The sequence below is a fragment of the Triturus cristatus genome, chromosome 12 (assembly GCF_964204655.1).
Source record: "Triturus cristatus chromosome 12, aTriCri1.1, whole genome shotgun sequence".
Lineage (NCBI taxonomy): Eukaryota > Metazoa > Chordata > Amphibia > Caudata > Salamandridae > Triturus > Triturus cristatus.
Window position 1 is genome coordinate 297,182,271 of NC_140595.1, and position 25,181 is coordinate 297,207,451.

At 46.3% G+C, this 25,181-nt stretch overlaps 2 protein-coding genes across 2 annotated transcripts in view; one reads left to right on the forward strand and one right to left on the reverse strand.

The window, feature by feature from the left end:
* POLR2C (RNA polymerase II subunit C) overlaps window positions 1-18,211 on the reverse strand; it is a 151,902-nt gene extending 133,691 nt beyond the window's left edge. Inside the window, exon 1 of the mRNA XM_085639377.1 lies at window positions 18,053-18,211. Coding sequence (XP_085495503.1) covers window positions 18,053-18,138 — 86 coding nt within the window. The 5' untranslated portion in view covers window positions 18,139-18,211. The remainder of the gene's footprint in view (window positions 1-18,052) is intronic.
* Window positions 18,212-18,473: 262 nt separating this feature from the next.
* CEBPZ (CCAAT enhancer binding protein zeta) lies at window positions 18,474-22,528 on the forward strand. The gene has a single exon (XM_085639376.1). It carries the CDS (start codon window positions 18,615-18,617, stop codon window positions 21,969-21,971), a length of 3,357 nt encoding a protein of 1,118 aa, XP_085495502.1. The 5' UTR covers window positions 18,474-18,614; the 3' UTR covers window positions 21,972-22,528.
* Window positions 22,529-25,181: the final 2,653 nt, after the last annotated feature.

The following is a 25,181-nucleotide window of genomic DNA, read 5'->3' on the forward strand; positions in this document are numbered from 1 at the left end:
GAAGGCACCTGCTTGAATCCAGGCGGGTCTGGTTAGCCCTCTATCTTTAGGATGTCAGTCCACTAAATACCACCAAGTCGAGTAAAAAATACAGTTACTTACCTGGCTTGAACACTAAGTGGTTCCAACGTAAACGAGCAGCACTTAGAGCATCCACCAGCTCACATCCCCATTACAGATCTTGAAAGATTGTTGTTCTAAAAAGTGGGTCGTGGTTCTAAAACGTTAGGGAACCACCGTATGTTGTATACCTCTGTACTGCTGTTCTCTAGATTTGCTTAATCACTGCTGACTACCAACGTAAGCATGTTTTAAATGCCTGGGGGCTGCACTGATGCCAACAACAGACATATATAGCTAGCTCTTATGTATGTGTGTCATTTCTCTATCACCTCCAGATGCTGTGCAAGTTATCTTATTGACCCTTTATTTTAAAGCGCACTGTCACTCGTCCAAGGTCTAGAGCGCTGTAGCAAAAACTTTACAGTGAATAAATGGGGTTATTGTGTCATCTGCTTTAAGAAAATACCACAACAGGCTGCACAAAAAAAAAACATTTTACTCTGTGGCTGTATATTGACATCAGAGAGGGGGCTGTTGGCTTCTTGGCTGTAAACTGCTAGGGTTACCTTTTCCCTGAGTTTGGAGAAGCTATGTGGCCTTTAATTAAGAAGGACCGTTGCGCCTGACAACCCCGAGTCTCTCCTGGAGGTGGTAACTGGCCCAGGAGAGCCCCGCGGAGTCTCCTGTGAAGCGGAGGGCTGAGGAATGTCCGCATTCCGCAGCCCCTTTAATCTCAGGGCAGGAGCGCGCATCCGACTGCTGCCAGCAAAAAAAAAATATATATTTTTTTAAATCACAGCTTCAAAAGGTTTTACTGGGCGTAAAAAACGTGCGAAGAGAGCAGTTAGACTATTATGTCTAAAAAAAAATAAAACTCTACCCTAGACAAATAACTTAAGGGAACAGTTTTTATCAAAACATAAGTTAGTATCTACCCCGTTCAATTTCCTTTGCAGCGCTCCCCATGACCCCAGTCACAAGAAGCGTATCGGTTTTTTTCTGGGGGGGGGGTCCCCTTTTGAGACCTGTCCAGATGAAGCTGTAATTGCCCCTGATAAACACCAGGGCGAGAAGCTTTGAGTGAACGCAAACTCTCCTCTATGGAAAAAGAGCACAGCGCGGGGCTGGGGGAGGAGTGGGCATACACTGCTGTGCGATAAACCGACTCTGAACTGCATAAACAAATACAGAGTTTTAAAATCAGCTGCTGCATGGGAGAGCCCGGGCTGGGGCTGCACCAGGCCCCACCTCGGCCCCAGTGGACCGGCGCCTGCGAGGCCCTGTCTGCAGAAAGGAAGAGACGGAAAGTCATTCGGCTAAGAGCAGCAGTAATAACCACATGACTCCAAGGAAAGGGAAAGCTCGCAGCCCAACAATAAACACCCATTTCCAGACATATAATATTCGCTGGCAGAGAAAGGAGTAACCAGGCCCGCCCTTCAAATAGAAAACAAATTCTATGTCAGGACCGGAGGCTCCGATTATGCTTCTCAATCTTTACTAGAAGCTCACAGCAGCCAATGAAAACACAGAAATAAACCATGTGACAACCATAGAGTCTCTGCTATATAAGGACCCTGTCAGCCCATAGAGTCCTCTTTCTTTGCTGCTCCGCAGCCAGTTAAGTGCATTTCAACTTTTCTCTTGATGACTGTATGATCGCAAGTTGCCGTTATTGCTAAGCGTTATTGTTAGCATTGCGCTGTCTTTTACGCGCTACTGCGATCTAGACGTTGTCCTCTGGTGAGAGTGTCACTCTGTTTTCTGTGCGTCGCGCTGTACACGCCTACCGGCTTCTCCTCTTGTCACTGTTTTAAATATTTGCCTTCGCGCGTGTGTGTGTGTGTGTGTGTGTGTGTGTGTGTGTGTGTGTGTGTGTGTGTGTGTGTGTGTGTGTGTGTGTGTGTGTGTGTCAGCGGGGTTTCCCTCGCATCGCCGGTAATAGTGGAGCGGGAGGTTGAGGAGCGGGGATGCGCTCGGTTTGACGCGCAGTCCCCTTTCAGCTTCTACGAGCCTCGGCCAGCGCGCATGCGCGGCGGCCATATTTGTCCACATTTGGACTTCAATGAACGCCGGAGCAGCGTTTTTACATGCTTCTGACCCGGGATTATAGCGTTTTGACTCCTAAAAGGCTCGTTTTTGCTCCTCTGACGCCCCGGATGTGTATTCATTCTCAGGGGCTGTAAAATTGTGCATAGGCTTTGCCTAGAGTGGGGTTTTGTTGCAAGCCCTCCCTCCCTCCACATTCTAAACTTATACAGAGGTCACCTGTGGGTGTCTGATTAGGGCTTGCTTGGGGTTACCACTCCCCCTGACCTCATATTGGAATATCTTATTATTGGTGGTGAATAAAGTCACTCACTTTCCTCCAGGGTCGTTTACTGCACTCGTGCTGAAATCATGTCTGAGTACTATGAGGAGGAATACTATTACTATGATGAGAAACCCTCTGGGTCGATGGAATATGACCTTGTTGAGGCATTGGACGCGGGTGTCCAGCAGTCAGTGAACTCTGCTTTGGTGAGGGCGATTGCGCCCCTAAAACGCCACCTTTGCTCTTATGCACAGCAACAAGGTTGGCTGCCGGCGTCTGGCTCCCAAATTAAATCTGGGGGTAAAGGAAGGGCGAACCCACACGCCGCGGATTTCGCTAAGTTGGCCAAGTCAATGGCGGAGCAAGAACGCTCAGCTTCTAGGGAAGCTACGATTACTGAAATCTCCCAAGAGGATGATGGCCACGATACTTCCCCGGATCCTACTTCTGACGAAGAAGAATCCCCTCGACCAGCCAAGAAGGCACGGAAGGAAAAGCATGCCGGTCCGTCCACGTCACCCAAGGTTCTCACCTTTGAACCGGCGGATATTATCCACCCTAACTCTACATCCTGGTTGCCGTCGCAGGAAGTGGCGGACTATGTCCAGTCTCATTTGCGCCAGGCATTTGATACAGATGTGCGAACTCGGCTGAGGTCGGAATGCCCTAGGCCAGACCTGGCGGACAAAGTGGCGGCTACCCCAGAGGTGGACCCGTCCATGTTGACATATTTGAAAAAATATTCTAAAGATCCCAAGAAAGGCCTAGATAGGTCCTGGCAGTCCTGCCAGGATAAACTGCTGGACGTTATTGGTCCCCTGACGAAGATTTTAGAGATGGGTTTTCGGGCCAAAGAGTCGGCCCTCTTGATTAATCCGGACGAGCTGATTGGCTGGGCACAGCGGGCAGTGTGCCAACTAGGCAATGCGAATTGTGCGCTATCGACGGAGCGGCGCCGGTCCATCGTCCTGAAATTGGACCCCAGGTTAGCTGAATTGGCCACATCGGAATCAGGTCCGCTGGCCCAAGGTCTTTTGTTTGGTCAACCTTTTTTAAAGGAACTAACAAAGTTCGTGGCCACCTTCAGTGGGCTGGACAAGGCCCAAGGTTCTTTGAAGCGGGCTTTCCGCCCGGTTTTCGGCAGGGCCGGACGCTTTCGTGGGCGCTCGTACGGCCGGGGCTACAATCAAGGCGCCCAGCGTGGTCAGCAAAGAGGAGGTTACCAGGACAATTCTGCCAATACCTCCAATTTCTACCCTTCCCGCCGTTCAAGGAACAGATTCCGCAAAGGTGGCAGATTTGGAGGGAACTTTAACAACCAGCATGATGCCGCAAACTCAGGTGAGCCTGGTTCCTTTTTCGGAGGTGCTTTTGGGGGGCAGAGTGGCATCTTTTCTAGACAAATGGCGCGAAATTTCGCAAGATGCATGGGTGTTGCAGACTGTACAGGGTTACAGGTTAGAGATGTACAACTCCCCTTCGCAAGAGTTCCGCCCGCCCCCGCTGTCTTTTTCCCAACAAGATCGCGCTTTCATCACGGAAGAAATCAACTGCTTGTTACGGAAAGGCGCGATTGCGCCTTCCGTGGTGCACCCTCATGGCTTCCTGAGCACAGTTTTTCTGGTGGACAAGAAAGGCGGCGGATCCAGGTTAGTGCTGAACCTCAAAGAGTTCAACTCCTGGATTGTTTACAGGCATTTCAAGATGGAAGGCATCCATCTATTACGCGATCTCCTCCAGGAAGGAGATTGGATGGTCCGGTTGGACCTCAAGGACGCGTATCTATCCATTCCCATTTCCCCCCCCCACAGGAGGTTTCTTCAGTTCATCTGGGAGACAGTTTGTTACGAGTACAAAGTCCTTCCATTCGGCCTCTCGTCAGCACCGTGGTGCTTCACGAAGCTTCTGAGACCGGTAGTGGAGTCTCTCAGAGCTCGAGGAGTCCGCCTCATAATATATCTGGACGACATAATAATTTTGGCGTCCTCCCCTCAGACAGTCCAAACACACCTCAACTGGGCGATACATCTGCTGCAGAGTTTGGGGTTCATCGTCAACCCGCAAAAGTCGATGTTGGTTCCCTCGCAATCCATCGAGTTTCTAGGGTTCTTGATAAATTCTCTATCATGCCAGCTCTTGCTGCCGATGACAAAGATAAAGTCAATCAAGAGGGAACTGCGAATTGTCCTTCGCAAGCAAACAACTTCCCTGAGATCGTTGGCCCGCGTGGTGGGCCTACTGTCTTCCTCCATCCAGGCGATCTTCCCGGGCCCCCTTCACTACCGGGCCCTCCAGTGGCTCAAGATCCGACATCTCCGAAAAGGTCTCAGCTACTCAGAACAGATCCCTCTCTCAGAAGAGGCGAGGCTGGAGATGGAATGGTGGTTAAATCACATGGAGGCCTGGAACGGCCGAGAGCTATTTGGAGCGGCTCCGGATGTGATAATCGAATCGGATGCCAGCCGGTGGGGTTGGGGAGCCCGTTGCGACACATTGACCACAGGTGGTCGCTGGTCGGAGGAATTGCGCTTACATATCAATTGCCTAGAACTATTGGCCGGTTCCTTTGCGATCAGATGCCTTTCGCCACAGAAGGCAGATTGTTGTATCCTCCTCCGGATGGACAATATATCGGCGGTACGCTACGTCAACAAGTTGGGTGGTACCAAGTCGAAGATGTTGGCGGAGATCGCCAAAGATTTTTGGCATTTCTGTCTACAGAACAGAATTTCGGTGGTTGCAGAATACCTTCCCGGCTCCAGCAACCAGGTAGCAGATTGGAATTCCCGCCATCTGCAGGCCTCCAGCGATTGGAGGTTGTTACCCCCGGTGTTTCGACGCCTGACACAGGTTTGGGGTCCTTGCCTGATAGACTTATTTGCATCTCGACTGAACAAGCAAGTTCCCCAATTCTTCAGTTGGAGGCCGGATCCAGAGGCGATAGCCACGGATGCCTTCCTACAGGAGTGGCCGACATCTCTCTGCTATGCGTTCCCTCAGTTTCTCATGATCCCCAGGGTCCTGGCGCGAGTCAGGACTTTTCGCGCGGAACTCATATTGATCACCCCTTTGTGGAGGGCTCAGGCATGGTTTCCAGTATTGTTAGCCATGAGTTGTGCGATTCCGATCCTTCTTCCACGGGTGCAGAACCTATTGCTGGACCCTTTTCAGAATCCTCATCCCTTGGTGGCCTCGGGCCAGCTCCCACTCGTTGCTTGGCGGGTTTCAGGGACAGATGGAGTGTCCCGGGCCTTTCACGCGAAGCTAGCAACTTCATCAAAGAGGCCTGGTCGGCCAACACCCATAAGAGATATTCCTCATCTTGGAGGAGATGGTGTGATTGGTGCGCTCAACGGGACGTGGATCCCGCTAAGGCACATGTCTCTTTAGTGGTCAACTTCCTAGCCTCCATGGCTTCCTCCGGTTTAGCGTACAGGACGGTCAACAACTTCCGGTCCGCGATATCGGCGGGACATCTACCTTTAGACGGTAAACCCATAGGGGAACATCCTCTGGTATGTAAATTGCTTAGAGGGGTCAGGATGGTGAAACCTCCTTGCCCAAGTATTCTCATCTCTAGGATGTCTCGGTGGTCCTTAGATTTCTTGAAGCCTGGCCTTCCAACAGATTCTTATCTCGGAAACAGCTTTCGGCCAAGTTAACTATGCTCCTATGTTTGGTTTCTTGCAAACGGGTGTCTGATGTACGGGCACTGGATTTGGCGGGGCGTAGATTTACCCCGGACGGTGTGCATTTCATTCTAGCCAGGAGAACCAAGTGCAACACCACTTCAGTCACATATCCAAGTTTTCCTACTAATCCTAAATTGTGCGTAGTGCAATGTATTAAGGATTACAAGGTAAGTACTGAAGAATTTTGTACTAATATGCAAGGACAGTTGCTTATTGCTCTGCAGAAGCCATTTCGCCCAGTGACTCCAGCTACTTTATCTAGATGGATGCGTTGGCTCATGGGCGAAGCGGGAATTGACATCTCCAAATTTGGAGCGCATTCTGCACGCGGAGCCATGGCTACGAAAGCATATTCGTCAGGTGTCAGCCTGGTAGATATCATGAATACAGACTGGTCTAATGAGAGTACCTTCAAAACATTTTACTATAAACACATTGTGAATATTGCGTCAATGGTGGTGGATCAGCTTTGAACAAGCATAATCGGAGCCTCCGGTCCTGACATAGAATTAAAAATTTGCGAACATTCGTGACAAGAATTTTCAATTCTATTAAGGACTACGGAGGCGAGGATTATCCCACCCAGAGGTATACATTGTTTGATGTAATGATTTTTATTCATCATGCTTTGCACATGGTATGTTATGATGCTTATATTTCATCATGTGATGTTGTTGCTTATGCTATGGATTTGCATTTCTCTGTGTACTGTTTCCCCCCCTTTTTCTCATGCTGTAATGTTGCTTTACTGAGCACTCTGGAACAGCTTTTATGGGGTGTTTCTTTCCTTTCTTTCAGGTACAGACAGCAAGTAAACTGGACTATAGTTTATCGGTGACTGGATGACTACCGTTCGGTGCTCCGCTCACGTGCGAGTTTGTCTGGATCGGGATCCAGAAAGAAGTTCGGCCCCGTTGGGCTTACAGTTCCTTGGTTGGAGAAGGCCCTGGCTATCGGTGATCCTCGAGAGCAGGTCGTGCATGAACTTAACTACCGTTCCAAATAAAGAGGACTCTATGGGCTGACAGGGACCTTATATAGCAGAAACTCTATGGTTGTCACATGGTTTATTTCTGTGTTTTCATTGGCTGCTGTGAGCTTCTAGTAAAGATTGAGAAGCATAATCCTCGCCTCCGTAGTCCTGAATAGAATTGAAAATTCTTGTCACGAATGTTCGCAAATTTTTAACTCACCCCTATCGCTGCGGTGTGTTCAATTTAAGCAGAAAACGGGCGTCACCTAATGTAAGATCACTTGAGTGCAGCACACTGGCCAAGAGCTGCATTCAGACAGACTAGATTTACCCTGTCGTGCTACATAATTCCGGTATACCACTTATTTATATACACGTGCATCATTTTTTTAAACAACTAAAAAACGCATCCAGCAGACAAATAGCTGAATTTAAACTGTATCAAATTCCCTAGGTCCATGTGTGAGTAGGCCTTCCAATCCTGGGTTTCCGCTGTCCATTACAGGACTTGGGCGAAACAGGACTGCAAGCCATGACCTGTTCACACGAGGGACAGAGAAACTGGAGAGTTCTGAGGTAAGGCCGTGAGAGTGCGCCCCTCAGGAGGCAAGTGCTTCAAAGGATACCTTCTAGCCGCGTCACGCCCTCCATATACTAAAGAAGATATGGCATGTTCCTTTCAGAGCAGTGGCGTGCTCGATGGAGGCAAGGTGCCCTTATCAGGGCGGCGCAGAGACAGGGGAGTCACATCCGCACAGGCCTCGCCCTGCCGCCGTACATGCTAGCGCCTGACAAAGGGGTCATGCTTCTCTTCGAGGCGGTGAGGCGGCCTGTGAAGAAGTACTACAGAGCTCTCGCCATGCAGCGTTCTTGTCACCAGACTGCACTACGAACAAGGTGCATGCATGTCCGCAGTCCCGCCAACCCCCGGCAGATAAGTATACAGCTCTCTCCGTGCAGCCATCTCTACAAACAGCTTCACAGCCCTGCGAGAAGCTTGCACTGGCGTACACAGCCCACAAACACCGGGCATTGCAACATACAGCTCTTTCCATGCAGACAACCTTACACAGCACTACGAACATCCTACAGGCGGTGCACAGCTCTCGCCGCAGACCGGGCCACTCGGCCTGCACCCACTCTCCACACACAGCCTGACAGTGAGAAGAGGAACCCCTCCCGTCACCAGCGTACACTGGGGGCATCTTACAGACCAGCCAGTCACTGCGTCTTCATTTCGGCAAAATGCTGTACAAAGCATGTAACACACAACAGGAATGATCAATAAAAGACATAGAAATTGCATTAAATAATATCTTTAACAAGCATTGGCATAGCCAATAGGTCGCGCCTTTGGGACCTTATAAGCGTTTCGTTATCCAGCACAATATCCTTGGTGCAACATCAAGTGTTGCATGGCTAAACACTTATAAGGTCCCAAAGGCGAGACCTATTGGCTATGCCAATGCTTGTTCTCATTCCTAATGGATTGCAGAAGTCATTTTCCGAGCCAAAAGGCTTTTCTGACTTGTAAAATATTTTTATTTCATTGCACATAACACTTTTGCTTCCACAAACTATGATTTTGTGAATTGAAGGTTTTGAAAATGCAAAAGTGTTTACAATGTTGGCCCCTTAGTTTTCTAGATCAGTTGAATATTGACATAAAGCATCTAGTTTTGTAGGGCATAGAAAAACACATCATGGACTCCGCTTTATACTTTGTTTGGGACAAATTAATTTCCATACACTAGGATGTTTATGAGCAAATAATATCTAGTGTCTGGACATCTAACATCGCCTGTATTTGCACACAGTTGCTACACAAGTATAATGTTGTATGACAAACCCAGAAGAGTAATTGCTAAGTAAGGGCCAGAAGAACAAACAGTCAGGTTTCAGTGGGTGTAAATTGTACGCCTGCTTGTAAGTTTGCAGGGTAACCTATTTGTCATTAGGTCACATTGCATATGCCTCATATGTCCTTTTGCAAGGGGGTGCAGAATGACAAGCCTAAAATTAATTCAGAATATTGCTATTTTCAACCCATTGTGATTAGGTAAGACCTCAGGGATGGTGGCCTCCAAGGGGCAGCAGACCATCTTCCCTGCTTTATAGCAGCCCATGCTCCTTACAGGAGCAGGCGCGGTTTCAAAAAACATGGTTTATCATTTGGGAAATCATCAGGTGGTTTGCCGGCGGTGGTCCCCTGAATCACCGCATGCTACCTCCAAGATGTATTATACAGTTTTGAAAAGGTAAGTTTCTCCTTTGTGAATGAATTACCTTCTCCTTTGAGGGGTTGGTAAGTTCTCAATGTTTTGTGACTACAATTGTGGTCACTAATCATGGAAACATCTCATTGCAAATTTCAATTAGAAGGGTATACCTCATTCATACTCCCTCCTATTGTGATTTTGAATCAATCACAGCACCTGATTTGTCTTCACAAACCCGTTGATTTTGCATTTAGCAGGATTATGACAACAGAATAACTTTGTACATGACACCCAAATAATTAAGGTATAGATTATAAACACACTTTAGAGATTTCTGGCAATGTGAAATCTAAACTACTTGAGTTAATTAACATCGTTGGAATTAACAACAACTTACTTTAACATTCCACCAGTGGTAAACCGGATGATTGAAAATGTACTACATCAGCAGTGGAGTTAACAAATGATCACTTCCGGGGGAGGAGCCTAGCCTGCAACAGAGATGGCCGCCTGAGCCCTCGGCTCCGCCGACTCGTCCGCTTCCCTCCCGTACCGCTTCTTCTCCTGATTGCGGAATCGTGCCTGTTGTGCGGTAACGGGTCTGGGAGGCGACGCTGCATCCGATGGTAGGCTCCCCGTCGTTCCTCCTGCACCGGGAATGAAGAAATGCCCTGAACTCCTGCAGACGGCTGCTGAGTGGGTCCGGTCCTTTGTTCTCGGCAGCGTCCGGCTGGAAGGCGACAACAGCGGCCATTACATGAGAATCTGAAACCGCCGGCGAGACGCGACAAACCACCGAGATCCTCAGAAGTGGCGCAACAGTTTCTTTTGGAGTCTCGCCGCTACGCTGCTTTACTACCGCCGATGCAACAAATGTATCCCCCTTTTTGGAAGTTTCTCTTTGATTTCTCGCTACGTAGTGTAATGGAAGGGGCCATTTGTATTGAGTGATCGGCGCTTATACACGGCGCCTGGTTGGACCGTCACTGTGCTGTCCCTGTGCGTGGCGCTGGACTAGAGGTTGCTGCCCTGTCCCTGTGGTTTGGCCCTGCCTTTCTGGGAGCTGACCTACTAAACAACGCCTGGACATGTATGCTAAAGACTGGGCTCGAGGGTCGCCACACGCTTGCGGATTCCGGGGACAGGGAGCTGGCATCTCTTCCTCTCACGCTATGCCCGTGAGCATCGGCGACGTCCTGGAAGCTTTGGCTGCTATGCGAGCTGCTTTTTGTTCCAACGCCCGTGACCTGGAGCGCCGGTTGGACGACGCTGTGCCCGTTCTCTCCTTGGCTGACCGGACGGGCGGCTGTGCGCGGAGCAGATCGCCGAGCCCAGGACTCGGCAGTCGTGTGCAGCCTCTCCGGGGAGACGTAGAGGAACTGACTGTGAGTGAACTTAACATCACCGCCGCTCGGACTGTCGCAACTATGGAGGACACAGTGCATTCTATATTTGGACGGAAACTAGACGTTCGCCGTCGGATGCCAGGACTACCACCGCCAGCGGGTGCTGCTGACAAGATTGCTCTGCTTACTTTGAACATGTTGCTCGGGAGTGAGTTGCCTAATCTCGGTGGACTATCACTGTACGCCTGCCCGTACTGCACTCTTGGGGATAACACTGTCCTGCTTTGGATGGCGATTACTGGCTGTTGCCATCTCTCTAGGTGGTCACATCGGATGCTCTTCCTACTCTACGGGGCTACGCCGCAACTGCACTTTGCTGGCGTTCTGGAACGTAGGGGTCAGGGTTGAGTTTGTCTTTTTCTTGCCTTGCTACCGGTAACTACATTCCTGGGACTGTGCTGGACTGACGAGGAAGCTGGACTTTGGGTATGGTTTGCATAGGGGTCCGGGAGGTGATGGCCGGATACACTCCTGTCGATTATTTTTGTTATCTTGGGTTGGCCCTCCTCCGTTGATAAATGTTTTGCACCGTTCTTGCGGGTGGGGCAGCCGGGGACCTAGTTTTCTCTGAGTGACCGGGACATGTATCGGTGGTGCTAGAAGACTATTGCGGGGGCTTACGCTTATCAATCATGGCTTGAAGATTCCTTGTTGATATTTTGGATGTTTTGGTTGGGTGTTGCTGCCTTACTTACCCTGCGCGCTGCTGCTGTGACCTCAGTTTTCTCGTCATATTGGGCATGTTATTATTATTGGGGGTCAGACTACTGTTGCTATTATTGGTGCGAGACGGCGGAGCTGGGGGACGAATAGTGGGCTCCTCCCCACCTTTCTTAATTTTATTAGAGTGTTAGGATTCTATCCTTTTCTTACTCTCTATATTTCAGGACTCCTTTTCTTGGGCGACAGGCACACTGCTAGGGGGGGACAGGCCGTAGCCAGCTGCAGGGGTGCAGGGTGGGGGGTACTTGGGGGGTGGGGTTGCTTTCTTTTTTGTTTTTCTTTTTTTGTTCTATGGGCCTTCTATTCTTTGTCCTTTTTCCTTCCCTGGGGTTTAGACGTTCCTTTCTGGGTGCCACGCAGCGACTCTGGTGTTTTCTTCTGCTATAAGATTATCTATCCTGATTGTCCAACACCAGTATTGACTTGTTGTGCTACGATATCCTGCTTATGTCTATCCTACAAGGAAAACTTTTAAAACTAGACCTCAGTCCTTCTGTAATGTATCCTCTGTGCTTTCAGTAAATTGTAATGTACCGTATGTGTGAGCCCCCAGGGCTCCTTGTTGATTTGTATTTGCCTTTTTCTATCAATAAAGGTCTTTAAAAAAAAAAAATGATCACTTCCAAAACAGTACCAAAAGAGAGTATATACTAGCATAAGAAGATAAAGGAAACAGGAAGGTGAGATGAGTCCAAATAATGCTACATTAGAATTCCTAATGAATGGGGCAATCACAATACTCTTAAAGGTGGCCTTTCTCAGGCAGGTCAGGGTGGAATTGTGTTACACTTGCATTATCTAAAGTAATTTTGGGCATGTCTAGTGACACTTTTTACACACAATTATTGAAAATATTACAACACATCATGAAATTTCAGTCCGTTTGGCAAAAAATCATATTGCGAGAACAAAGGACAACATGAGCAAACTGATTCTGGGCATCTGTTGTGCATTGCACTTGTGTTTATTGTGTTATTTCTTTTTTTAGCACAAACGCATCCTTGTTCCAAAAGAACACGAGGATGCATTTCTCACTAAAATATAGAGCTAAATGCCAAATTTGCATTTTCCATAATTTTTATGCAATTTTCATTAATGTTTCCAAAGTTTCAAATAATTGTGCAAAAAGAAATTACACAACTTTCGCACACCTCTATTCTCAAGTACATCAATAGATTGATCAGCGGAAATTTACAGAAGCAGAGAATATGCTGTCTGCAACCACAGACATCTTGGTGTTAACTTTCAACTGGACGTTCCCTTTTGAAACGCCTGCAAGTCCTTTGAGTAAGGTGAGGAACGTAGGAGTCCTCAGTAAACCTGAATAGTCTTTCACCTCACAAGAAATTAAACAACACAATTTGCTATTATCTCCAATGCATGCATGGCATACTCCATTTTCTGCACTTGCTCCACCAGAACATGATTGGAGCTTCCATGGCCTCTCCCCTTGGATTACACAGAGCTCCCAACCAAGGCATCAAACAACATCAAAGACTAAAAATTGGCTACTCAACTCATGTTTGGATTGAGTGGGATTGATCACATCTCACAGCATTGACCACTCTTCATTGGCTGCTGGTCTGATGAAGAAACAAATTATAAATATGTTTTTTTGGCCGCAAACACCTCCAAATTACTTCACATGGGTGCCTATAAAAATTGATGCACCCCTATTAATACCGAACAAAATGCCAGAGGTTGATTGTCCAGTACCGTTGAGTGTTGTATCAAACAAGATACCAGTGATATGGTGGTTGGTTCGTCAACCCCAAAAACTCCTGCTTTTGTGTTTGGCCATCCGCATGGAGACATATTACAGAAAATATCCCAAAATGTTTGAAAACCCCAACTCCTCAGACAAGAATATAGTCTGGAATCTGTTCTTAGAATATTTTCACTTGCTCCATCTCCCCTTTCTTTCCACCCTTAGCATTTTCAATCTCAAGTCTAGGTTCCTCAAAACTTTGCGCAAACACCAAATAATAGAAAAATATGGAATCTATATGTGCCATTCACATCTGTGGATGCATAGATTATTTTCTTCATTCTCACATTTTTAGAGGCACAACAATCCTCACTGAGCAGCATGAAAATGATGCTCACGCGGGAAGCATTTGTGAAAATAACGTTATCAAGTTCAGAAGATTATCAACACTGCTTTAGTGTGCGCTCCTCAGATTGCAAGGGAATATCACAGTTCATTTGCACATGGTAAAAGGTATCTGCTACAGTTAGCAACAAAAAATCTCATATTTTAAAGATCATGCGACTAAGGTTACACAACTAGCATCAGAAGGGGAATAATCTGACCTCATTTTAACTTTGGGAAACAAGATGTGCAAATATTTACCTAAATCGGGGGGGGGGGGGGGGGGTGTATGTCACCGTGGGGCAGTGCCCCACACTTCAGCAAAGTACAGTATTTTTGGAGGGGGGGGGGGGGGCAAATTGTGCGTTCTAAATTTAAATAATTTTCTGTGAAAATCAAGTAAGGTAGACCCAGGTTTACTACGGGTTGCCTGACGACAAATGCCATCGCACAATTTTGCCCTGCACCGTGAACCTTTTAACAAATAACTAATTCAACACAATGCTTGGAGTCACCTTGTACCACGCAGGTGGTTGCACAAAATGTTTGTAAATAACTCCCCTCAAATTTCACACTCAATCACACGTCCACAGGCACACCCACGAGCTCATACCACATGTGGGCAATTCACCCAATTGTGGAGGCCTTTGCTTTAGAACAACATGAATAGTGTTTTCAAATGACGACGCACAGTAGAGTGACAACATACAATACAAACCCCGTAGATTCTGTGTAAAGCCAGCTGTCTGTGACAGAAAACAAGAAAACGCCCATGCTGGCAAATGGATGAGAGAAGTAAAAGCCCTGAAGTACCCAAGGGAAAATTGGAAAGATAGAAAAAAGGTTATCACAAGCTAATCAGTAAGACGTACCTTCAATTCGACTGCAGCCGTAGAGAGGATAATGCATCCTGGCGAGCAGGGGGACAGGGCGCCGGAGCATGACACATTAGTGCAATAAGCTACCGTGCATGTAAGACAAGCGCGCGCGAAAAGCATTGGCCGCGCGGGCGCCAAAAGTTATTGCGATAAACTTAATTAACCGTGATGGCGAAAAGACAGATGGCGTCTGCGCGCATTCACGCGCACATGCACGCAAGCTTGAGGCCAGCAAAAATCCTCTGGTAGCACTTTGAAACCCCCCTTTACTAAAGGTTGAGCAAGGCTCGACCTAAAAAACTAGTTATTGGCTTGATATCTCCCACGCTACGAACACCCCAAGTAATAGACATCACACTGAGCTACAGAAAAGCATCCCCTATGTTTACATCTGCTGGGGAGGGGGAGACAGCTTAACTTCCCCACTAGAATCACCATTAGTTGCTTCCCTGTGAAATGGATCCAAAAAGAAGAAACCCGCGAGTGGTGCGCGCACGCGCCACTGCGAGCCATATAGTTTCAATTATCGCGACTGTGTCTGGGCACGATAATTGAAACCACATGACGGCCGGTGCTCGTAAAACAGACACCAATAGGCCATGGGCAGAGCAATGCACCCGCATTTGGCCAATTGCGTGCTCTCTTTCATAAAAAGACAAACGCAAAGGCCAATAGCGGGCCACAAAAGGAAAAGCACACGCACAAGTGTGTGCGATTCCTAGGTCAGTATCTCAAACCCCGTTTTTCACCTACTAAATGTCTCGCGCTGCGCAAGCAATGCTGCGCACTGTACCGCTAGGCACGAGACCTAAAAAGTGAAACTACAAGTCTCCATATGCTAGACGCGGACAGGTTAGTACTTGTTGAAGATATGACACATAATGGGACAACTTGACAGCTATTGTTCACAGTGTTCCAACTTAGCTATGCTGTACAGATGCAGCACATGGAGCCACAGTAAGAGTTACAACATTGCGCACTTCAGGTCAGTTATCCCATGGCAAGATATTCTTTGAATTGCATCTGCTATAGCTAAGATGAGAAAACATATGACAAGAGTATAATACATTTATTCGCAACCAGATGTGTACCATGTAGTGTGTAGAAAACAGGATATCCTCCTTCATAATACTACAAACTACAGTCCTCATATGTATCTATGTGTTTGGGGGCTGTGGTTAGCTGCCAACTGGCTGAAACTTTAGCATCATCCACCTGGACAATTCCAGACACGTTAGGCAAGGTATATTTTTATTAAGGAGTAGGTTAGTGACTTTTGATGCACTTTAAGGTTGTAGCAGGTGTTTAAATGCCATTTTGTACTCATTATATTGTAAATAAAGGAGGTAATTTCCAATATTACTGCATTGTTCTAACTGCAGTCAAGTGTCAGCGGAAATGTGACAGCTATTGTTGACAGAATGTACTGCGTGTTCAACCATAAGAAATAATTGTTTAGGTCTCAGATCGTGGTGGCACGCATGCACTGCCTTGAACCGAGACATGCTGTATCTACTGTTGTGGGCTTCAGCTCACCCATATGCTTGCCATTTGCTGGCTTCCACGTCGCTCTGCTATTCCTTCTCCTCATTGGTCCATGGCATGCATGGGTCATGCCTCTTCCCGAATTAAGCACTCCCGAGCGCAGAGACCAAGTACTGCTAAACATCCACAGGGGCTATTTTATTGCATTGTTTAGGGGCTCTTTTTCTCATATGTGCAAGAGCACTTTTCACGCGGGCACTACTGTTTTAACTCGCACCATTCTTTGTTTCCTGCTCGCGCCACCATATTCCACCTGGTCTCAGCTTGCCAGGTGGGTTCAAGTTCTACTGCTTTACCCCGCGAGGACCGTACGGCTCGGCTCTGATCCCAGTCTATCATTATATTGTTGTATTAATTGTTCGCCCTATAAGTACCCCTCTGCCTTTATAGGAATTCACTCATATCTCAAAGTCTGAACACACGAGATGAGGCGCATGGTAGACAGGAAACATGCGTTAAGTTGAAACGGACCCAGCGATAACATGGCTACTGTGGGAGACAGAGTTGAAGGGAAATCTAGGAAAAGACACTGAAGAGCTGTTTAGGCTAATCTCAAACAGTGGTTAACAGACTATTAAAAGGCTGTCAGATTAGAATACCTTTGTTTGTTTGTAATAACAGAGCGACACAATCCACTGCACATATATTGTTCTTTTGCCATCTGTACAGCCAAGAAAGGAAGATTTTTATTATTCCCCTTTTAAAGAAATGTTCCATTTGTAACCCAGCTTAAGCTCCGTTTCCATTTTATCAACTAGAAACCCCATTTGTCTGTTATGTACCTGCTTCCTTCTTATTGACCGCTGTGAGATCTCGCAAGGCCTTTAATAATTTATCCATAGTATCCTAAGAGTCACTGTTTTAATTGTTGGTACTTATCTAAGAGTCACTGTTTTAATTGTTGATACTTATTTTAACTCATGAATGCTGCTACTGGTTAAAGGTCATGTACCTGTATTGTTTTTACCTTGTGATTATTATTTGCACTGTAATGTTTTTATTGGTTTATTTTTATGATTGTGCCATTCCAGTTATTTGATTGCAATTTGCACTGTTTTTTAACTTATATTTATCATCTGCATTGAAATGTTTGATCTGTGTACTTTTATGCACCCGAGTGGTGCGAAATAAAGTTGATGATGATGATGAATACCTTTGTCGCTTTTCGCACCACCTATTCCCTTTGCAGGCCAGCCTGCGTACATCGATTCACTCATGGGGCGGAATTCAACAGCAATGACAAAAGAAGAGTGTGCTTACACGCTAAAATGCTTTCGATTGTTAAAAGCGTCAGGGAATCTCCGTGTACGAGAAAGCAAAATACAAGCGTTGCATGCATATGAACAAAAATTATGCATTTTCTCTACAATCTATATCGCAAATATGCCAAATTAATTGTTCCAATATGGCCGCTCCATGCTGTGGCATTTGAAGGCTTCTTGGTGACAGGTATCTCTAGTCTTCTTTTTTTTACTTTTGATTTTCGCATATATAATTTCTACGTCGAATACAGTAATGAAAGATACATAGCGCTCCCATTTAAGTCCTGTTTTCAGGTTTGGTAGTTCTGGGTTAGGGCAAGGAAGTCTGTTTCCTCCGTTTTGACAGATATATGAGCTGTTACCCACAAAAATAGATCAATCCAGCAAGCCACCGTTTTGATGTATATGCTACCTTGCATTGAAACCCACTCACAGTTAAACTAATTATTCTGGAGGCACCCCTTGTCCGCATTCACTTAAAATGTGACTTTTTTTTACGTCCCCATTGCTTAAAAATACTCCGTTACAGCTTTACTGTTCTTGTTTTATCCAGGTTCACTCCAATTCACATAATTCCACTCAACATCACATAACTGTAATACACACAATATAATTCAACATCATGGCACATTATTCCACTCAATGCACTTCACGTAAATTCACACAAGCAACATAATTACATTCCACATAATTTCCCTCTGCCCCATGCCACATACTATTATTACAGATATTTCAACTAAACACATCAGACATCAACTCTACATCACAAGAGCTGTAAAATCCTCGTACAACGAGCAGGTTGGAAAAGGGGAGCCTGGGTAAATTTGGATAAGCATACCGAGACGCATCAGTTTGAAAAGCAGGAATGAAAAGGTAGCCACTTACGCCAGATCAGTGTTCTCCACAATGAACTTAACGTTCTCGTCGGTCAGCTCTGTGATGCGCACCGTGGGCTGGTTGGCGTAAGGCATGGTTGAGCATCAAGCCTCCACCACCCGCTTGAACAACATGTACACTAGAGTCCAGACCGGAAGCAAAGAACCGTGACCCGGAAACAGGGACCAACGAGAGAAATGTAGTGCGTCCAGGAACACCCATCACCATGAAAAGGACTAAATAGTGCTATATTAGAACTACACGCAAAAATAGACACAAGTCCTGCCAAAAAGTTCTATTAAATACCTTTATAAAGTTCATAATTGATTACGTGTGTGTCTGCCATTTCTTGCAGTATTATACTTCAATGATGTTTTGCCTGACCTTTTAATGGCTGGCACCGTGACACCCTCTTTTCTTTCGGCGCAGGTTCTGTCGCAGAGTTCAACACGTTCTGCCTTTCCGCTCAGTCCCTGAAACTCGTGGCTGTTCACCTGTAGGACAGCTCCGCTCACTGCCTTATTCACCGAAAGTTCATCGCAGTCGCTTTTGTTCTGACAACCTCTGCAATATGGGTCCTTTGCGTAAGGCTCGCCGCCAGCCCGCGACCAAAGCCGCTAAAGGTTCGAGCATGTTTTCAGACGAAGAGCAGCCAGGAGAAGGGGACATGGAAGAAGGAGAGGGAGGCAACCAGGGTCAGGACTCCAAGGAGGGGGTCCAAGCAGAGGACGGCTTCTCTCTGGAAGAGGTACTTCGGCTTGGCGGTACTAAGCAGGATTTCATCATGCTGGCTGGGCTCGGGGACCCTGGTGAGTTGGTGGATGGGGGCAAGAAGGGTGCAATCGATGATTTGAAGCCCGGCGAGCTGGAGGCCTTCATCCGCGGACTGGGCGTTGATCGCTTTCCGGAGAGTTGTCGCTTGCAAGTGGAAGAGAGCCCTGGAGAAGTGGGCAGCCAAGTTGCCACTGAACAGAATCAAGTGGCGTCCGTCAAAAAGAAAGGGAGAGAGTCTGCTGAAGCAAGCAACAAGGCGTCCTCTGGGAACACGAAACGTGTAGATGCCCTTGACCAAAAAAATAAAAGTCCTAACCTCGTCAGTAAAGGCGCCCCTGGCATCGTGGGAGGAGACGCCCCCTTTCCAAAGTCTAAGACTCCTGGCCAGATGGCGGATCAAGCCAACTTAAATGAGAAGACATTGAATCAAGTCAAAAAGAACTTGAAGCAGCAGCCGCTCCAGCTGAATGAAGTCTCCAGTACCAGTGAAGCAGCAAAGAGAACTGCCAGGCACGACCCTTTCCAGTTCCACCCTCGGCCAATCCTGCTGGTCAAACCAGGAGGCAAATGGTATGACATGGAGTATGCAAAAGAAATAACTTCTCAGCCCCAGGACACCGTTCAGGTCTCCAACTACAAGACTCTTGCCCAAAAACTATACGAGCATGAAGCAGACTTGTACAGGAGCAAGAAGGATCCGCAAAAAGGGTCTGGTTATGCTTGGATGAAGACTGTAGTTTCCTCAGGTACATTGGCTGACAGGATGGCGGCCATGACTCTCCTCATCCAGGATGCTGCGGTCCACACCTTGACATTCATTGAGACCCTGGTGAACCTAATAAAAAAGAAAAGCAGTAGGCGACAGTGCCTCATGGCCCTGGATACCTTTAAGGAATTATTGCTTTCTGACCTCCTGCCAGACCATCGAAAGCTGGTGTCTTTCGCCCAGCATCCTTTTGACAAGCTGGAAAAGATGTCCAGTGGCAACCGAGATGCCAGAGACAGACGACTGATCCTGTGGTATTTTGAACATCAGCTAAAGTGCCAGGTGGCAGAGTTTGTGCATGCGTTGGAGACCTTGAGCCACGATACTTTGCTAGCCACAAAAACCCGTGCACTTGCAGTGGCTCATGAACTGCTTTGTACAAAGCCGGAAGAAGAGAAAGCTCTGTTGGTCCAGCTTGTAAATAAACTGGGAGATCCCTTATTTAGAGTAGCCACCAAAGCTACATATCTCCTGGAAATGTTGGTTCAGAAGCATCCAAACATGAAAGGTGTTGTCTGTTATGAAGTAGAAAGACTTCTTTATCGGCCAAACATCAGCCAAAAAGCACAATATTACGGGATTTGCTTTTTAAATCAAACTATTCTAAGCCATGATGAAAGAGATCTGGCTAATAATCTGATTACCGTGTATTTTTGCTTCTTTCGAAGTTGTGTAAAGAAAAAAGACATGGAGTCTAAAATGTTACGAGCTTTGTTAAGTGGAGTCAACAGGGCTTTCCCATATGCCAACATTGGTAGTGAAAAGGTGACAGAGCAACTAAACACCTTGTTTAAAATGGTGCACAACGTCAACTTTAACACCAGCGTCCAGATCTTTATGTTGCTTTTCCAAGTAATGGACTCTCAGCAGACTGTGTCACATCGATATTATGCAGCACTGTACAGAAAGCTTCTCGATCCAGACCTGGTGCACTGCTCCAAACAGTCCATGTTCCTCAACCTTGTCTACAAATCGATGAAAGCAGATGTTGAGTTAAGGCGGGTGAAGGCCTTCATGAAACGACTGCTGCAAGTTACCTGCGGAAGCATGGCACCTTTTATTTGTGGAGCTTTGTATCTTGTATCTGAAATTTTACGGCTCAAACCAGCTTTACGTGCTTTGCTGCAGGAACAAGGTGAGTCTGATGACGAGGAACATTTTGAAGACCTTGAAGATGATGAGAATGAAACAGTTCATGACCAAGGAATAAAACCAAAAAAAGAAACCAAAAGTGATTCATTACATGCAGGAGGCTCTACCACAGCAACATCATGGGTTCATCTTCAGACTCTAAAAGGTGGAAAAAGTTCAAGTATTTATGATCCTTTGAACAGAAATCCTTTGTTTTGTGGTGCAGACCGCACAAGTCTTTGGGAGCTCAGAAAGCTTTCAGAACACTTCCACCCATCCGTAGCCCATTTTGCAAAAACCATTTTAGAGGGAAATAGCATCCAGTACACCGGAGATCCGTTGCAGGATTTTACCTTGATGAGGTTCTTGGATCGCTTCGTGTACCGAAACCCCAAACAGCAAAAGACAAATGAGAACAGGCCCGGTGCAGTAATGCGGCCCAAGAAGAAAGTTTACATGAACAGTCTGCACACTCATGCGGTTAATAGCAAGCAGTTCCTTGACCGAGAAGAAAGCCAGATACCTGTGGAGGAAGTGTTCTTCCACAGGTTTTATAGAAAAGTTGCAAGTGAGAAAAAGAAACAACGACTTGATGAGGATGATATCGAAGATGTAGATGATGAGGAGTTTGAGAGGGTGCTGGATTCATTTGAAGGGGACGCTTTTGAAGTTAGCATAAGTGACAACCTTGACTTTGCGAGTAATGTCAACAAGAACCCCAAGGGGAGGAAGAAGCGTGGTGGGGATGCTGGATCCAGTTCGGAGTCTGACTTTGGAGACGATGAGGAGGGGGACTTGGATGATGAAGTTATCTCCTTGGGTAGCATGGACAATGAGGATTTTGGAGAAGAAGTCGGAGAGGAGGCAGGTGCATTTGTAGATGTAGGAGATGATGAGGAGTCTGATGTAGCTGACGCACCATCCCAGGTTTGCAAGGTTGGAAGTAAGGCTGGTAAGAGAAAGAAAACTGAGAGGGTACCAGTAGTAGCTTCAAAGCACAGAAAGAAAGGGTTCAAAGGTGAGTCCATGTTGTCTGCAGCTGCTGAAGAGTTTGGCTCCCTCTTGGATGAAAATTCAGGAGCAAAGTTTGACAATATTGGAATGAATGCAATGGCGAACAAAGAAAATGCAAGCATGAAACAGCTTAAATGGGAGGCAGAGCGGGACAGCTGGCTAAACAAAAAGAACTTCAGATCGAAAGGGAAAAAGTTCAGTCAAAGAAAACCTCCCAGAAAATTTCCAGGAAAAAGGAAATAAGTGAATTATCCATTCTTCAACAAAGTTTTTTTTCTTGCCATAGCATTTGCCTTTTCTGCACTACGTAATATTATGTTGCAAAATGTAGAAAGGGGTCAATTATATGGAGGTGTTTTTGTATCATCATGCTATAGCAGTTTATTGCATTCACAGCAATCGGGGGTGGGGGGGAAATCAGTGTCCATGGGGAAATCTTTATGGAAACAATTAGTGTGTACAAGCGTTGTATGCTTCATGCATGCATGCTCAGTGACTTGGCATGTTAACTCTGTGATGTTAGGAATTCCATATGTGACATGATGGGATTTCTAGAGTATTTGAACAGTTGACAGACAGTGCGGCATGCAGCAAGAATTGTGGGTACCCAGTCTTGATAATAAATATCCTAGAAGAAGCAGTGTACATACGTATTTATTTGACATATCAAGGCATTATATTTGTTAATCACTGCCTTATTTGGTGACCATTTAATATGTAATTGTTTCACTCTGGCTGCTGGAGATCATATTTCAGTGAATTAAAAAATATGGTTTTTACCATGCTGGCTGCTACATTTAGATTTTGTTGTGGAGGTTCGTTTCTTACTGTTTGCTTGTATCATAGTAGAGTCAGAAAGTTCATATGCCATGTTCGTAGGCGAGAACACAGCAGATTTTGTTGGAGCCTTCTGTCTGACAACTGCTACCTACGTTCTTATCCCAATTCTACACATCGTGCTGTCTAAATGAGAACTTCACTTTTTTATAGTTGGCAAGCAAAGGTGGGGGGAGAAGCTGCTCCTCAGCATTAGGAATATTATCATTTTTGAGAATTTGCAACACACTGGGTCCCGAAGTGAAGCAGGTGATAAGAAAATAATGGTGAATGATCTGTAATACTACAAAAGTGCCCTTTAACAGAATATTTGCCAGTGTACGTTTTTTAAAGTATTACGTGTATTCTGAGCTATCAGGCATTGTTTATTTCACCTCTTTCGTTACATTGCAGGAATTTAGCTTGTTTTGGTACTCATGTACCGGTTAGCATAGATAATTGCTAATTAGGCAAAGTTGGTTGCTTAACAAAACAAGCTTTAGAAAGGCCAGTTGATCTCACCTTTTCTACTTGGTGCAGATCCGTTTGCTTTAACAGTGTGTCTATTTTGCACCAGATGTTGCTGTTCATACACAATTGGCAGCCATCATGTAATGGAGTTAAAAAAAAAAAAAAACACCTGGATGCTCCATTACAAGACGGCTGTTGAAAATATGAGTACATGTATATCAGTTATTTTGGAATAGCTTTTCATTGTCAACTTCTGTGAAGCAATTTGACGTGCTTTGGCAAAGGTTTTAGTAAAAGCGTGCCAGAAGCAGGCGAAGGCATGTGGGGGAGGAGCGGGGACTGCAGAACAGTGGAGAGATTAACACAAAAACGACTTAAAGCCCCAAGTAACAGTCAATGAAATACAATGGCTTTAAGAGCAGGCCCAGGAGCGGATGGCAGTTTCTAAACCAACAGTGGCAACGCCAATCAGTCTCCCCTATACAACAAGAGCTATTGACTTTGGCAATGTGGTTTTGCCATGTTGTACACCAGTATTGCTGCGGTTCAGCATGGCTACAAATTGGTGGCATGGAGTGTCCAGAGTGAAATGGGGGAGTAGAATGTGGTAGAGTGTCAGAGTGTTGTGTCATAAGTTGGAGTGCCATGGAGAGGGTTGCAGTTGATTGAGGTAGTGGGGTGGATTGAAGTAGAGTAGGTGGACTGGATAGATTGGAATGGGGTAGATTGAATTGGGGTGAGGTGGATTGGATTAGAGTAGGTTGGTTTGGAGTGGGGTGAATTGGATCGGGGTGGACTGGAGTGTAGTGGGCTGGATGGATTGCATTTAGTGGGAAGGACTGAACTGTAGTGAAGTGGATTGGACTACAGGGGGCTGGGGTAGATTGTGGTGGGGTGAACTGGATTGGGGTGGGGTGGGGTTAATTTGTAGTGGAGTAGCTTGGATTGAAATGGGGTGGATTGGACTAGAGGGAGGTGGATTGGATTTGGTGAGAAGTGGATTGGAGTGGGACGTGATAGATTGGAATGGGACAGATTGGATTTGGCTGGATTCAGGCGGATTGGATTGTGGTGGGGTGGACTGGATAGCAGAGGGATAGATTGGATTGGGGAGAGGTGGGTTGGGGTGGATTGGAGTGAAGTGGATTGTTTTGGAGGGGTGGGGTTTGGAGTAGGCCAGATTGTTTTGGACTGGAGTGGAGTGGGCCAATTGTTTTCAATTGGAATGGGGAGCATGGAAGTGGTGCAGATTGGTTTGAATTGGTGTGGGCACATTGGAGTGGGGCAGATTAGTTTGGATTGGGGTGGGGCATATTGTTTTGGATTGGGGTGAATTGGGATGGAGTGGGGCAGATTGGTATAAGGTGGATTGGAGTGGGGTTCATTATAGTGGGGCATATTGTTTGGGGTTTGAGAGGGGCATATTGTTTTGGAGTGGAATGGATTGGGGTATAGTGGATTGGAGAAGGTGGATTGAGTGGGGCGAAATAGGTTGAGGCATATTATTTTGGACTGGAGTGGGGGAGATTGTTTTGGACTGGAGTGGGACAGATTTTTTGGCATTCAGTAGTGCAGATTGTTTTGGACGGGAGTAGGGCGAACTGGAGTGGGGCAGACTGGAGTGGTTTGGGAGGCTTAGAGTGTGGTGGACTGGAGTGGATTGGATAGAGTTGGACGGATTGGTGTGGGGTGGATTGGCATGGACTAGAGTGGGCAGAGTGGGGTGTACTGCACGTTTTGGGTTAAAGCGGCATTTCAGAAATGACACAAGAAAGAAAGTGTCACTTTGCCATTAGATAATTCTCATCTTTTGAAAACAGCACAGTTAAATAAATAAACAAAATAAAGCATGAGTGCAAAGTGAGAAAAGAAAACTTGTCAAAATAAAAGAAACTTAACATTAGAAAATAAATGTTTGCAATTTTGTCTGTCCTGCTGGGCACGTTTTTGCCAGTCACACGCCTTCTGTTTGCAGGGCACTAAAAGTTAAACAGAATAATATAGTACCGTCACCACGTCAGGAGCAGCGGACAAACACTGATTAAGTTGAATCCATCAGTGTTGGTCCCAGCTACACCGAGAGGAATGGACAGGATGTTAAGCCTGCCTTGTCGAATTGCAATGCTGTAAAGAAGAATGCCACGCAAGTCAACACATGGTAAGAAA

Excerpts from the sequence above, each read along its gene's own strand:
- CEBPZ (XM_085639376.1), top strand. The coding sequence starts at position 18,615 with ATGGGTCCTTTGCGTAAGGCTCGCCGCCAGCCCGCGACCAAAGCCGCT.